The sequence below is a fragment of the Convolutriloba macropyga genome, chromosome 8 (genome assembly GCF_964194025.1).
Source record: "Convolutriloba macropyga chromosome 8, txConMacr16.3, whole genome shotgun sequence".
NCBI lineage: Eukaryota > Metazoa > Xenacoelomorpha > Acoela > Convolutidae > Convolutriloba > Convolutriloba macropyga.
The window spans coordinates 7,114,743-7,131,391 of NC_134475.1; the positions used below are offsets into that span (position 1 = coordinate 7,114,743).

At 38.6% G+C, this 16,649-nt stretch overlaps 1 protein-coding gene across 4 annotated transcripts; it reads right to left on the bottom strand.

The window, feature by feature from the left end:
* Window positions 1-937: 937 nt before the first annotated feature.
* Window positions 938-15,931, bottom strand: LOC142344424 (uncharacterized). 4 transcript variants are annotated; one of them, XM_075396055.1, is made up of 6 exons: window positions 15,231-15,931; window positions 13,169-13,721; window positions 12,380-12,634; window positions 11,638-11,966; window positions 10,771-11,139; window positions 938-3,835 (listed from the first exon to the last, which is right to left on the bottom strand). In XM_075396055.1, exons 2-6 carry the CDS (start codon window positions 13,713-13,715, stop codon window positions 1,376-1,378), a joined length of 3,960 nt encoding a protein of 1,319 aa, XP_075252170.1. In that variant the 5' UTR covers window positions 13,716-13,721; window positions 15,231-15,931; the 3' UTR covers window positions 938-1,375. The 4 variants fall into 4 exon arrangements, with proteins under 4 accessions (XP_075252170.1, XP_075252169.1, XP_075252171.1 ...); XM_075396054.1 differs by lacking the exon at window positions 15,231-15,931 and adding an exon at window positions 14,737-15,224; XM_075396056.1 differs by lacking the exon at window positions 15,231-15,931 and having other exon boundaries at window positions 12,386-12,634; window positions 13,169-14,283.
* Window positions 15,932-16,649: the final 718 nt, after the last annotated feature.

Genomic DNA, 16,649 nt, shown 5'->3' on the forward strand with positions numbered 1-16,649 from the left:
TTGCAGTAATGGTTTACATAAATGGTCAAATTTAGCAAAAACTTAGAGCTAAATTGGCCAAAATAGAAGGGTGGTATCAAAGTTCTTTAAAACTGCGTTATCACCACGAGAGCCAATAATGCAATAGACCAACTTAATAATGTCAGCCAAATTTAAATAAAGCATCTGAAGGGATCAAAAGAAAAAAAATTCTTCAATTAAATCTTCTACAGTGGATGAAATTTCTAATACTTTGACAAATCTGTCATGATTGGCAAAATTTGGCTGAAGGAAGAAAAATTAGTCGGCCATATAATGCCTGCCGGAGAATAAATTTCTTGTTTGAAGCTTCACTAAATTTGGCAAGAAACTCTCTAATAATCACAATTAAGTCAGATGTTGCAAATAATTTGAGTCCTCTCTATAGATTACTATTGATCACTCTCAAATTTTGTGATAGAAATGCATATTTGTTCCTGTGCCATTCGTCAATGCCTTATCATTTCAGCTCCAATTTAACCATATGCGAAAATTTAATCTGTTCGACATAAAAGCCAATTTTGCGATGCAATTAGGAAAAAGCAATTGAAAAGTATGAAAATGGCATTTAAAAAGGCTGATATTTAATTGCAGTTTTCTCCAGTATATATAACAAAGACTTCACTCTCTTCATGCTGAGAATTAAAAACCAGGCCTCCATTTTTTGTTTTCCTCTCATTGATGCTTCCTCACAAGCAGAAAATTTAATATCGTTTCAGAGCCATTCCTTCCAAATTAACTAAGCAACACTGTTTAAATAGGATGGCTCATTTTGCCTTATTGTGGTGGAGCTAATACAATACAAAACCTACGTCAGCTTATAATGAAATTTACTTAGACACATATGTTGCTCCTCGTTTTAATTTAAAAACAGCTAAACTTGCTCTTAAACTAACTCTCCTTCGTTCAGCAGAAAAGATTAAGGCATAAAAAGAGTTTTTTGCTCTAATTATGAATACAAAATTAAGGCACTAATTATCATAACATCCGCACAAAAATAGTGTCTTTAGAATATTAAGTTTAGGACAAATTAGGAGGAAAATATGATATTAATCATCAAGTTGCAATGGAAAGATTTAGAATGAAACTAAGTGCCTCGATTTAAAATACACAGCATAATCTCGCTCTTGTCAGAGTTTTCTCGGAAGTAAAGTTTGTTTATTAGAACGATTGATTGCATTTCAATAAGGTCTGATTGTAAAATAAGCTTTCTAATCTGTAGTTACTCGGTAGCAATTAAACCCGATCCATGATTTGAACAGTTGTGCAACTTCTAACTACTTTGAACGACATTTCAACTTCAATCACTGAGGAGTCGCAATTGTTGGTTTCTGACCAAGACGAAAAACGTCACACCTCACATTGAGGGGAACGGGAAGTCGGTAAATGTATTGTTCGGATCGAATACAGGGCCGGTTGATGCCGCCGGTTGCTGGCCAGGAACTGGCATCATCATGGACTGTTGTTGATTTAGGTTAGGCTGACCTTCGGATCCCATTAATAGACTTTGACCAGCACCTTGAGGCATCATGTCGGCAGGCATGTGGATGTTTTGAGGTATAGTTGGACCATTGGAGGCATTTGAACTGGGGAAATCGTTGTTGTCTTTTGACTTTTCTCGCGTTTTACCGTCTGGTAGGTACTCAACTGTCCCTTTCGGAGTGTCTGATATAGGTTTAAACTCGCTTAGATTTGAATACATTTCGAAATTCGGGGCACGTTGCAGTTGAGCCGGGGGAGGGGCTGTTTGGATATTGACAGGGTGTTCCATTTGAGGCCACATTTGTGGGTTATGGATTGAAGACGGAGGCAAGCCCTGACCAGCAGGGTCGAAGCCAGGTCCGTATTTATAAGGATTGCCCATTTGAGGGGGGAGAGGACCAGGGTTGGCCATGCCATTCGGAGGGTATCTATTGCTCTGCACTTGCATGTTAACAGCAACATTCGTCCTAAGATTGGGACCCTGGGGTAAAGCTGAGCCCTGTACATTAAACTGGGCCCCGTTCAGGTTGCTCTGTACCATAAACATATTTTTGTCCACATTTACGGATATTTGGCGCTGGTCGCCGCCACTGTTCATCATATTCTGTGAGTTGATATCGTCCATTTCAAATGAGTTGTAAGGCTGTGACATCATGTTGGGGTCCATTGGCTGCTGAGGCTGGCCTGGACCAGACGGATCTCCTTGATGTACTTGATTGACCGGATAAAAGTCGGGATTCCCGGCATTCACTGCATCGTTTGAGAAGCTTTGTTGATATGGTGGCATTTGGTTATTCATTTGCACGTTAGGTCCTTGCATCTGAGGCATGTCTTGGGGAGGAGGCGGTGGCCCGGATCCATTGAACATTCCAGGATTTCCGTTTCCAGGGAAAGGTGGTTGCTGTGATCCTTGAGGGTTTATATGCTGCTGTGTGGGCTCCTGCTTCATGGGCATTGAGCTGTTCATCATCATTGGGTTGGTACTTGGAGGCGGTTGCATTTGATAATTGTTGCCCATTGAGGCAACTTGAGACGTTGAAGGCATTTGACCAGGAGGCTGTTGATTTGACATGCTTCCCATTGCAGGTGAATTACCACCATTTCCACTTCCAATAGTCATAATGACATTGATCATCGAGTTGTTACCTCCCGATGGGGGTGGCGGCGGAGGGGCGTTTTGGGGTTGCGGAGGTGCCGGCATCCTTGGCTGTGAAAATGATGCCATAGATGTTGGAGCATTACTCGGGTATTGGGGTCCCGGTGGACCTTGCACTGGGCTGGTACCTTCTGGATTGCTTGGAGTCGCACCCGGCACCATGTTTCCAGGTACGTACGGCATCATCGGTCTAACTCCCGACGGCCCAGAATTTGAGTTCATTGGCATATTGCTTCCATTAGGAATTCCGGTAAAGCCTGGAGCTGGTCCAGCCATGGGCTGCGCTGGCATCATACCTGGGGGCGGTTCCATACCACCCGGCCCCATCATCATAGGTGCGCCAGTTCGCGGGTTTTGTGCATACATAGGTGCCATTCCTGGCGGAATGAACATTGCTCCCCCAGGACCGCCCGGAGTACCAGGAGGAGGTCCTCCACCAGGCATTACGTTGTGCACGTGATTAATATTGCAACCTGGTCTGCACTTTGGCATCATGTGTGCATTGTGAGGATGCATACCAGCGTTCATTCTAAGAGCCGGGTTTCCGGGGTGCATTTGGGCTAAATGTGGCGGTGCTCCTGGAGGCAGATAGGGCGGTGGTGCACCGGCCATTGCAGAGGGATGCTGACTCAATGCCATGATTTGTCTGGCAGCAGCTGGGTGCAACTCTCTAGGGGCATTCATCTGGTGCATACACATTCCTTGCACACAATTTGCGTGATTATGTTGCTGTTGTTGCTGCTGGCGAAGATAATCTTGCTGGCGCAAAGCAGCAGCTCTATTAGCGGCAGCCTGTGCGACGGCATTTGCAGTTTGGTTTCCTCCTGCGATGTGCGCCATCATGCCCAGAGGCGCCCCAGGAGGGTGTGCCATCATAGGGTGAATCATCCTTTGATGCGCATGCATGGCAGCGGCCGGGTTCATAGGGTGCATATGACCCTGCTGTGCCTGCTTGACGTCATTCATGTGCATTTCGTCGTCAAGTAGAGACTTCTTCAGGGTTTTAAGGTACTCGGTTTTGATAGCTCGCTTGGACAGGAGGTCTTGTGATAAATTGGAACTGTTTTGTGAAGAGTTTGAGCTGCCGTTGCTTTGGGATGACGAGGTCGCAGTTTGGCTGTTGGACCCTGAAGTTCCAGTGGTGCTGGTGCTTCCACTGCTCCGACACATTTCACCCTCCTAAACATACAATCATTTAGCTGACTCAATGCATTTCTGACTCATTTCTCCTTTACCCAAAAAGAAACTTTGGTAGGTTCCTTCGTTCCAAAACTCACCAGTTTCACGCTTCAATTTAAGTTTTAACTAATTTTAACTAACTAATCGTTCTAACTAATTGACTTTAACAAAAAAAAACAAAAAACTTGATAACATATTGCAGCGTTCGCTCTATTTCTCTGTTATGATTGCTTGCTTTAGTCTTTTTCTGGGGTCAAATTAGGTAAAATTTTCAAATAAAATAAGGGAGAGAGAGTTTTACGTTTCCCCATCTTTCGATCGTAGTAATTCAGATTTTTACCCGCACAACATTTTAGAGAACCACAATACCAATTGTTCCAAATGTTTGCAAAATTTGTTCATGGTGATTCAAAAGCAAAATAAATATCAAATTGTTGGCCGGTGAGGATAAGGAACAATTAAATTTCTGCCATCCTTTCTACCGTTTTTACCTCAGAGAAAAGGCCCTCCTATTCAAACTCCCTGTTTATGCTCCAATTAATAAGCAAACCACCAAAAAGTCAGTCAATGGAAAGGCAAAAGCGTTAAATTCGCTTTTCAAATTGTGACAACCTCAAATCTTGGCCCAAATTAAACTGTCCAGGACCTTTTTCCTTTTCCTCAACCCAATTCATTCATTCCTACTAATTATTGCCATAAAACCAAAACAGTTTTTGTTCATTTTGTAATAAATTTTCCCATTTTTCATTCATGTGCATTCAATGTTTTCACGCTTTTATTTATGCGGTGAGGAAATTACGCTCATATTTTTATTGTAGTGAGCTGCATTTTTTCCACAAAAACGCACGTAAATTAATGACATGCACCTGGTGGCCTAAATAGGCCGAGTTTTTGAAAAAATAAAACCATAAAAAGCCTCTCAAAGCAGCTTAATAATAAATACATGATATACATTTTACACGAGGAGCTATACACAGATTTCCAATTTGAAAACAGGGGATTGAGCAGAAATTCATTTATTCAATAATGAAATGCAAACAAAAACAACAACAAGCAATAATGTAAGACTAGAGAAGGGGATATCTTAAGGCTGCTTTTGCGTCACTGCAGAGAGAGGGAAAGAGCTTTGCTGTTCTTGGGAAATATGAAACAGAAATTCGATTAATATTAATCAAGTTTTCCTTAAGGATGTAGCAATTTAAAAAGCATTTTAATTCTTCGTAAAGTAGGTCGGTCGACTAAAAACTGAACGTGTTAATTTGAAAAATTTAGCCGAAGCCACAAAACACAGATGAAAGGGACGTTTAAGAGTGACGTTTTCCTTGAAGTTTGGGGAAAATTGGTGGGAATTGTTCATCATGTTAAAATTAAATTTGCTGAAACAAAACAACAAAAACCAACACAACACACGTCACAGCCACTCGTGCCTTCTTTTCAATCGCGCCTGCAGCAAACACCGCCGCTTTCATTGTGAGAAAGACTTCTGAAGGACACATACATTCACAAAGCCTGTCAAATGTTGCCTCGAAAGTCGGCAAATGTTACACATCTACATTAAAAAGTATTTTGAGCGATATCAAAAAGATTTAACAAAAAAACTATACCGCTATCTTTTTTTAACACTTTACCTTGATCAACTTTAATTTTCATTGTTAATAAATTCTTTTAAAAAACACTTAAAAATATGACAACTTACAACAGAAAAAGGCATGTGTATCTTTGTATGATAAAGAGCAAATTTAATACAAAAAGTGTTGACAAAATGATAATTGATAATGTGTGTTCTCATATCAACTTTAGAGCCACTCAAAAAAGAGTGACTTACTAGTGAGCAATCAATAAAAGAAAAAAAACGAAAAAATGCAAGGAATACTCACAGACTTCTGCCATACAGACACTATCCTCCAATTAAAAAATATGAGAAATAATCTACCACGTTGCAACAACAGGCAAGTGCTCAATTCTATCTGCTTCAGCCGTGGGGGGGGGGGGCAATATCTGTGTTAAGGTGTATAAAATGACGTAATTAGAGCCTATTTATGCCTCTAAACTGATTAAATTGAAAAATTTTGGCCCACTGAAACCAATTTTGGCCCACTTTTCATTTTGCTTTTGTAGTAATCTCCCTCCAATTGAGTTCAGCTCCATGAAACTGCGAATTCGAGGACAATTTAGATCACGCAAAACATGGTCTAGTCAAGGACAAAAAATTCTTTTATGAAGTCAAAAACGGTCCAGCGATATAAATTTTTATTTTACAGACCTAAATTCTCTGTTGTTTCAGCTGTCCATTTGATCTCATATTAATTTGCAGCCCCATATAAATCAAATTCTATATCTACTATAAATTTTATTTTTCGTTAAATTTTTAAGAAAAATCCCGATCTAGACCCAATCCGATTGCTAACCTCATCAGTAGCTGAAAATGGAGGAAAAATGAAATCTATTGGGAAACGTGATCTCCACTTTTGAAATTCTCTTTTTGAGTTCCTAAGCTAATCATTAAAATCATGCCAGTTCGCTAATTTATTTGCTATATTGAGCATCTAAACTTGACCCAGTAATTTGTTTTGCAAATGACTGTGTTTCTTGAAGTGATGGTTTTGATGCCACTGATCGATATATTTAAGCTCTACGATTCTGTGAAAAGCTGTTTTATATAACAAAATTATTGACAACGCAAAATTGTTGACAACGCACATGGTTTTGTATTTACAACGCATTTTTTTTTAAAATTATAAAGGGGTTATAAATTACTGATTGCTTCGGAAAACTGATACAAAAAAGAACTTTTTGTCTCAAAACAAAGACAAGCTTTAGACAAATTTGAGATGCATGTCGTTCTGTGCTACACACCCTCTCACACGACTCGTGTTGTTCGAAATAAGTTAGTGGTCAGAACTTTAGAAAATCAATTGCAGTTTTTCACAGTTGCAGTTTTTCGATTGGAATTGGTGAAACTTAACGAAGTCTGAAAGATCAGCACGAAATTATCAAGTTAACTAGATAAAGATTCTAAACCATAATTGCCTTTTATAAACTTTTTAACCACATCAATTATTACCATTTTTGTTCAATTGAGCATATATCAATCAAATATAAAACTGAATCTAACAGAAGCAACAATCAATGATGCAACATTTTTCAGGGTTTGTTATTTACAGCCAGACTTTTTAGTTATCGTTGCAAAAGAGTCAAACTCAGATTTCGGTTAAAATGAAGCCAATAGTTTCACTTTCTGAGCATTGAAAAAAAAAACACAAATTATTAGGTAAAATTGACTTCTATAAAAATGTGATCAAATAAAACTACAGCAGAAAAAAAATCCATACTATTGAGTCAAGGTTCAATGATTAAACTAGAACTTTCGTGTTAACTTCAAAACCACAAAAAGATAAAAACTAATATTTAAGGAAAATTTATTCCACGAAAAGTTGAAAATATTGGACGGCACGATTTTTTCGCTAAAGTCCGATAGCGTTAGGATACTATGAAAATTCTGAATTCCAGTTAAAACAGAGCAGACGACAAGGAATCTACATCAAAATTTGTCAAAACCAAACCTCCATAGTTCAAACAGGAGCTGATAAATTGCTTGGTAGAGCTGTACCAATTGCAGCTATGTAATAACATACCCGGCAGCTTGCCAAAAAATAGACACCAATGATTCCGACTAGGACTGAAAGAAAAAAATTTTTCCAAAAAAATTGTTTGTCAAAAAATATTGATCGGGCTATTTTGTAGTTTAACTATTACTTAAGTCGATTATTATTGACTATAATTATAATTCAATGCTGTATTCATAGAAAATTGTAAAAATCAACATTCATGAAAATGCCAAATAAAAGGATATTTTTTGGCATTTCACGATCACAAAGCACAGCAAACGTCAAATACAACAAATGGCAGACAAATGGTATTATCTAGATACTCGAATGTCAACGTCAAAAATACGAAGTTGAAATACATCATTGACATTTAAATTCTACTTAAAATGATACGGAAAAGTCTGAAAATTAAATTTCACATTCAATTTAAAACCACTTGAAGTTAAATAAAACGTAGACACACGAGCCTGGACAAAAATTTAATTAAAATCGCAAAATCTTTTCCTATCAATTAAAATCGAAAAGAAAGTTATAGAATGAACAACGCTTCAAAGCTGTTGAATAACGCTGAAGAGTAATGACAGAAAACTCCAGACGAAATAGAACAATTTTGCAGCAGACCACAACTGAAAATAAAATGAATTAGTACAGCTTTTTCAGACATGATCTGACCAGACAGGCTAAAAGGTAAAACTTCCGTCTCAATTTCTACTTAAATATAAAATTGAAAAAGAATGCTTAAAATCAAGTTCATTCAACTATGACAGAGTAATTATCGCTTTCGAACAATAGATACTGGGGGTGGACATCATTGTCTTTCTTAATACTGACGTTACTGTTGACTCGAACGTCACTAAGAGCTTCAAAGAAAGTAATACGGCCAAATAATGCCATTTAAATGATGAAACCACATTGATGGTGCTAATAGTATTTTGCCGACAACACCCTCAAGTACATAAATTATTAATGAGATACTTAGATAACGCAAAATAAGAAACCAAGATTATAAAGCAAGTTGATCACAGTCAAATTGGTCCCACGATAAGTTTCATAAAGACAAATTATTGAGAATTGAAAAAAAAACGCCTTAGAATGATAAACATAGGCTTATATTTCAGAGAATTTTTATTGACTAAACAAAAAAGTAGACATAAAATGGCCTATAAATGGATTGGGAAAACCATTTAGAAAATCAGATGAAAAATCGAAAAAGGTAAAAAAGTTGAAACAATTTTGACGCCACAAAACCGCTCGCTTTTTCGCTCAACGTCTGTTTCGGCGTGACCATAATCACTAATCCAATTTAACTTTAAAAATCATGAAAATGTGTGAACAGATCTTTAAAAAAGACAGCGCCCCAATACAATTCAAATTCTTTGAATAGTAAAAATGAATTGGGGGCTCAGAAATCATAAGAGCAGTAAAAATTAGTCAACATTAGCAAGATCAGCTGCAGAAAAAACTGCATCACACAAACATAGTCGGCAGATTGCCGGAAAATAGCCGCCGCTGCTGGCCTCGTGTGTCGAGATTGAAACAGTAAGCAAAAATGAAGAGAAAAATTGACGACAACCTATTTTTTAGCTAAAAAGTCAATAAAAGGTTAAGCAAATTTTTGCAAAAAAAAATATAACCAATTGACGTCAGAAGAATGGCTATCGAACGACTAGTGGGAGCTTTAATCTATTGCAGCTGAGAAGTTCTCGAAGGGGCTTTAAATGATATCATGAGATTATTACGAACAACTTTCCAGATTTAAACTGAAAAAATAGCACCAAATTCAACACACCTTTCAGTTGAATTTTAGTAGAATTTGACGAAAATTGAGGTCAGCTGTGTATGCGAGAGAGAGATTTAGATCACGCAAAAAGTCGGTTGTTAAATTTACTCAAGTCAAAACCGTCAAGCAAAAAATTTCAGTAAAAAAGACACTTTTACAATAATTGCCCCAAATTTGAGTCGAGAGCAGGTGACAACTGCGCTCTTGAGCATTTAATGATTTGTAAACATCCTCCTTGTAATGAAAAAAGTTTCATGTGCACGAGAAAAAATCGAAAACAATGCTGGAAAAACCACAGAGAAATCAATGTTTTCAAAAATCAAACGGTGAAATGAACATTTCGATACCTCACTACAATTTAGCCAAAAAATCAGTATTTTATCTCGATTTAGGTACATCGCTGTGTAAACTTCTTTTCATTTTGTTTTGAATATGGTTTATTCTGCCATGAGCATTTATCAAAATTTACCCGCATATAATTGATCTCAAGTTATTTGATTACGTTTAGTTCTGTCCCCCAAGGTTCGCATCAAATCATTTTTGTATATGTAAGCAAGATTCATTCCAGTTCTTGAATCTCCTGTCTTTCTTAGCTAGTTGATGATGGCATGCCCAAGGCTTTCAAATCTTTGCTTGCTAATTGCTCAAATCTAGACACAACGGACTAACGTCCGGCGAATTACTCTCAAACAACCAGCGAGCGGTTGGCTTCGCAAGTAACTGGCAACTATTGAGAGAGGCTATCGTTAGCTTAATTAAAGTCGCATGAAGTGCAGGAGGAGTCGAGCTGTGTGATTGTTGGAACGATATGTAGGAATTGTAGGGGGTTTGATGGGGTGTCAAAATCTAATAACCTCCCTTTACACCATTAATTTATATCACCAAAACAGTTTTGGCGAAAGAATACTTAGCATCTAGTAAGTCGGAAGGCTCTAGGAGAACGTAATGCTCTCAAGGCGTTACCTGTTTATCCGGTTTTTGAGGAAGAAAAGTCAATCAGACGAAAAATTGGTCAATCAAAAATCGTATAAGAAGACCGCAGGAGTAATATAAAAGTTACAAAATTCATTTGAGAGCAATTAAAAACGCGTGTAAAATATGTTTGCTGTTCCACCCAGAAACATCACTTATTGCTGTTAACTAAAATTACGGTCTCATAGTCTCTGCCAAAATAAACTGTACATACATATACTTTACATCATTTTACTTAGGAAGTGGATGTTACAATATTCAGTTACCAAGATGAACTTGTTGAACTTAGATGGTTCCCTCTTTGTCTATCTTCGCAAATGTTAGATCTCGCAAGTTTTACCAGTTCAAAAGTAGCTGAATATGATAACATAACCGACTGAAGTCGGGCGAAAAATTTTGTTTGCAAAGCTGGGAAAAATCAAATGCTCGTAATTACTATTCATTTTTTACCAAATCTCAATCACAAAAAAATCTCAGTAATGAAATAATATAGCTAGTCAATTGAGGTCAATAAGAAAACTTTTAGTTTCTGCTCTGTAATAGATTCTAATTTTCCCTTCATTGACGATACCAACCTGTTTGATATTTCCTGATGGCAGGTTAACATTTGAAATCCCGGATCCAGCCGGCCCATTTGCGCTATCTACACCACCAGTCATCACAGGGGGTCCTCCCACCACCGATGTTTGAGGAGCACCAGCAACTGTAGGAGGAGGCGGCTGCATGTGCCCCATTGTGGGTGGAGCCACTGGCATTCCAGAAGCAGCAGGACTGACCATGCCTCCGGGTCCAGGAGCTGAGCCTGTTGATGAAGGAGAGTGCCAGGATCTTGGTGTTGGGATTGAGTCTGTTAAAGCCTTCATGTTTGCTATTGCAGTGTTTGCTTTGTTTGTGCAATATCTCTGTTGGGCTTCAAGTTTGATGTCAATTTTAATTTTGTCGTCCTTAAACATACATTATTATAAACATACACTAGAATTGAATTTGGTACAAAAAACATTTTGGTCACCATTTTTAGTTTTATTCATGAGATGAAATACAGCATTTGCCTGTAAGCAGTACACGCGATAAGGACCAAAGCATACAAAAGAGCATACTTAGTTTGCTCAAGACCATTTCAAAAATTCTCAATTCTAGTCAAATTTCGGTTAAAAACACAGCGACTGGGGATGAAGCTTGACACTGCCACCAGTGGGTACAGAATGCCATTAATTACAAGCCTTCTCAGTCCGGCCACTAATTCCTAGTGCAGTAGTCGTGGGTCGCGCTTTTTCCCTAATTAAATATCTCACTCATTGGCACTGGAACTCAGGGAGAGGGACAGTCCCCCCCCCCCACACACACCTGAGTTTTTTTTGGAAGGGGGAGGAGGAGGGGTCTTTGACAACCTAGAATCGTGAATTTTTGCATAGTTAGAAGGGGAGTCCAGAAATAGTTCAAACCTCAAAAGGGCTGATGGATTTAACATTGCACACTTCGTTAGCGTGGAAGGCTGAGAGTCCTCCTGGACAGATTCCGCGTGATATGAAAGATTCGGCTCTGTTCAGCATGGACGTCGAGAACAGCCTCACTGTTGTAGTTGACGATGAAGATGGCGATGATGTCACCGTTTGGCCCTGCTGAGCCGGAGGTTGTTGCTGTGCTGTTGTTGTTATTGTTGAAGAGGGTTGGGAAGATGTTGAGTTGGAATTTGTTGTGCCAGATGATGGTTGTGCAGTGTTTCCACCGTTTGGGTTGTTGTTAATACCAGGCCCACAATTGGGCATTGGGGCTAGAATGAACATCGGGGTTGATCATAATCTCCTTTTGAAAGTTTTCAATGTTGACTTTATCAATTAACTTGAATTCTCTAATGGTCAATTAAAATCAAGCAGACAGTCTTAAATTTATTTCACTTTTTTTTAATCTGTTCAATTAACGTTTAAAATCACATTTTTAAAAATAATAGACACGCGATATCACCTCACCTGTAGTAATAAGTAATATACAGCAGCTTTATTTCGACAACTCTGCAATAAATCACCCCCCCCCCCCCCCCCTCGTAATAGCAACCCCTTAGTGGTCCAGGAAACTATACACCTCCACCAATTATCACAGCTATGCAACTATACCATAACGGGGTCGACGTGTACCATTTTTTATGAGCAGGGGGAGGCTTATAATGAGAAAATGACAATTTAATACCTTGACCTGAAGGCGCTTGCTGCTGAGGCGGCATGAACTGTCTTTGTGCATTTAATGACGTCATATCCGAGGACGACGGTGTTCTAGAAAGTTCTAGATTGTTACTGCTGTTCTTCCCATTGACTGAGCTATTATTATTACAACTGTTATTGAGGGTGTTGGTTGTCGTTGGGCCGGCGTTTGTGACATGGGTCTGGTGCTGATAGTGGGGTGAAGCAAAGCTATTATTGTGCATTGTTGCAATATCTGTTGAACCTAAACAACATGCTCATGTAGACTACTATAAATACCCTCTCTTTCATCGACCTTGCGAATGTGACAAATTCTTCACTTCTCGTGAACACATCAATTTATGATTGAATCCTTGGTGAACAATGTTTGCTCCAAACATACAGTTTCTTGTAATAATACATACGTTCAAGTTCATCTCAGTTTGCCTAACACTAACTTTCTTTTAATACAATCATTCTTAAGACGTCAAATTTCATAATGTAAGAGTTCAGTCAAAGTACGATTAAATACCACAGGAAACATTTCATGTACAAAGTTTCAGTTTAATCATCTACGATAGCTAATCTCTCCAAATTAACCCTACAACAGTCACCAAATGAACTAATTGTCCGAGTTTCCAAAAATGAACTTAAGGGAAGAATATCGTTTGTTCACACAGGCTAGAAAACTTAATGTTATTTACTGGAAAATTAACTAGTGATGTGTGGGTGACAATTTCTCAGACAGCTTTACTTTTCCAGGAATTTCTTTACAGGGAAAACAAATAAGGGAGTTTACCGTTATTCATAGGTAATCCAGCAAATGACGAATGAGATGTAGAGCTTCCAAAAGTTGCTTTACTCAGAGGAGGTCCAAAACCATTGCCACCTTGCCCACTTTCGATCCCCAGACCTGGACCAGAGGCTGGATTGGTGGGTTGGGGCGTCAGGCTCGTTTTCCGTTTAACCCCGCGAGGCGACGATGCCAGTGCTTTCGCTAATGAAGGGCTCTTTTTGTTCTGGCTATTAGCACTGGCACTGTTGGTACTACTCGAGTTATTATTAATATTACTGCTGCTGTTAGACTGCATAAGCTGGTTGTTGAGAATATGGTTGTTGTTACTGTTGTTATACGGGTTTGGGTTCGAAGAGGGGTGGGGGTTGAAGTTGGGGTGATGAGATGATGGGGTGGGGGTGTTGTTGGGCACAGCAGGTGGAGTCTTTGATTGTATAGTGGAGTCGTCAGCTGATGTCATGAGGTTGGAATTGGCCATGAGGGAATTTCGGGGAGGGGTCGAGGCACCAAAAGCAGCCGGGACTGAACGGGGCTGCTGCTCCAAGTCCATTCTAACCTGTAACCATCACCACAGTCCACAACAATAAAGCCAAAATCAATAACGCAAAATCGAATTGTGAAAAAAATCCAAGTAGTCGATGTAGTCACTTATTCAATCAAAATATGAGAAGAGAGATATAGAAAGAGAGAAAAAAGAGAGGACAAAGCGGTTCGCTTCATTTGCAGCACAAATATTAAAGGGTAACATATAGTGATTCTGAATCGCAAACTGAAAAATATGAAAAAAGTAGTTGTAAACGGAGCTGGGAATATGAAATATGCTTTAAGGGAATTAAGCCTCAAAAATTGCCGCTCAAAATTTTTTGTCACTACTAGGCTCAAGAATTCGGAATAAAAGCGCGTTAAACGACACAATAAAAATTTCAAGTAGTTCTCAGCACGGTTGTTTCAGTTAAAATAATTGAATAGAGAAGAAAAATGCGGAAAATCGATATTTGTGTGTATTATATGAAGAATGTATAATTTAGTAGGGAATAAAAACAAGGAAAGCAATAGGCAAAAGAATAGGAAAAGCGCTGGTGGCACTTTTCGAATGAAATAACGCAAGATTAGATACGATGCAGACCACCAACTACTACTACACTTACTACCACTACTACTATTACACTACCGTTACCACCACTATTAATACTACTACTCTATTAAACACTAATATAGCTACTACAAATAGCAAGCTAGCTAAAAAGATAGATAGATAGATAGACGCATAGGATAGATAGATAAAGATAGGAACAGCGGCTGCGAGCAGGTAGGCAGTAAGAAATGTAGAAGGGAGGGAGAGAGTGAGGAGAAAAATAGGAGGAGGAGGTGGAAAGGTAGCTTAAAATTATACACCACTTCTATTTCCTAGCAGGAGCTATTACAACTATCACCACTACCCACCCGCCCAACTAGTTTGTATTTTACTTCTCTCGACCGCTAGAATCACCACTACCCTTGCCGGGCAAAATACCCACCAGGGCAGCAACCACCCTTAAAGCATCGAAAGTGTAACTTTTAGCTTTACCAACTTGGTCGCCTGCCACTGCAATTGTCGACCTTGTAGGTGAAGGCGATGAAATGAAACAAGTCTCCAAATTGGAGAGAACACCTCCTTTATTGCTCCTTCGGTCCACAGCGTTTCCAATTCGAGCCAGCAAATAAAAATCAACCCAGGCCAGCTAAGCCAAGCGAGTGCTACTCTGTTTTAATATAACAGACTGTTGAGGCTTTTCACGGGAAAAATAACACCTAACAAACAGAATGGGGGAGATAAGAGGCAATCGGAAGCGAAGGATAAAAAATGGATTGAACTTGACTAAACACTCTATGCAAATTTGTCAATATAAACAAGACTAGTCAGTTAGAAAATGTTCCCCATTTTAGCACATCTCAATTAAGGGATTACAGGCAGGCGGGCAGAAACGAATGCAAAGCAATTTCATTATTGCACAACTCATTTATAATCAAAAGCGAAACAGGAACAAAGTTCAATTTTCTACTCAAACGTGAAGGCAGCACTTACTTCAATTGTCCCCAAGAAATTTTCCCCAAATGAAACGACGCTTGTTAATTGCACGCAGCGTTCACAAACAGCAGAGTAAATTTTATGGAAAATAAAGTTGTTCTGGTGAAAATTTCAAGTCACAACCTTGTGTGAAATGAGGTAATAAAACCGAAAACTCGGGATTTGGCTTCGATTTACAAATTGTTCTTTAAATATAGGCGGATAATTAAGAATAAATATTGAGAAAGTAAAAGCTAAAATGCATAAGTAATAGCTTTGCAGTTGTTAAAAAGCAATAAAAGAATACATTTAATTATTTTCTTAGTGCACAGGTAAAACGTGTAAAAAATGATGTGAACTAATGTCAAACATTTGCCAATCTGAATCGTAATTCTTGAGTCAATAGAAACAAAAAAGCAAAGCGCATAATTTGCATTTTTGTCAGCAAAAGATTGAACGGGCATTTTAGCTGTACCTGGAGTAAAAGAGCGCCAAAATTATGATTAAGTATTCATACCACACTACTCTTAAACTGAAACACTTAACAGTTTGGCCAAGTGTCGCTGTTATATAAGCACTCGCCGCTCAAACTTATATAGACTTATTGTGCTGCCGGCCGGTTTGGTTTGATAACATAACGAGAGTGGCAAAACCAATTGATACAATATTAAACAACACAAGTGCTGTGCTACTAGAAGTCTTTACTAAGCTAAGGCTAGCTAGAAACAGAGCTAGAGAGATTGAGAGAGAGAGAGAGCCCTGGTGATAGATAGTTACGGCCAACTAGGTATCTTATAGGCTAGTGGTTGTGGTAGCATTGAGTTATTGAGCCGACACGATTTGCTTAACAACTACAACAAAATGAAATATAAACACAAAAGCCACCTATTTAATCAAGTCTAGATTGAAACCAAGAAACGAAACTGCTGAAGGAAGAGAAGACGTGACTGCCTATTCTTATAACAACTGCTCAAATTAACAACCACCGCCACCACCACCAGAGCCGCACAAAAATATTTCGAAACAACTCAACAGTACATATTCCCACTACAAACGCGCCAATGATCGTCCGAGAGGTCTAACCAAAACATAAATTTTACCACTTTAAAGAAACAAACATAACTAAGATCGCTGCTAGGTTTGTGGGTAAGGAAAACAGGATACCGCAGCAAAATTTAATTTACACCAGCCAAATCTACACACACAGTTATGTTTTGTAATTCAGACAGCCCAGTAATAGACTTCTAACAAAATGAAATCTAGAATTCAAGGAAAGGCATTTTGCTTCAAAATCACACACATGTTTTACAAGGACGGGTCAGTCAAAGCCTACAGAAAGGCCGAAACCACTTGTGAAAGCGTCGAAGAGTTGGCTTATCGAGTTATCAATATCAAAGACAATTTTGCTTAAAAACAGAAGTTTCGAAAAACAATTAA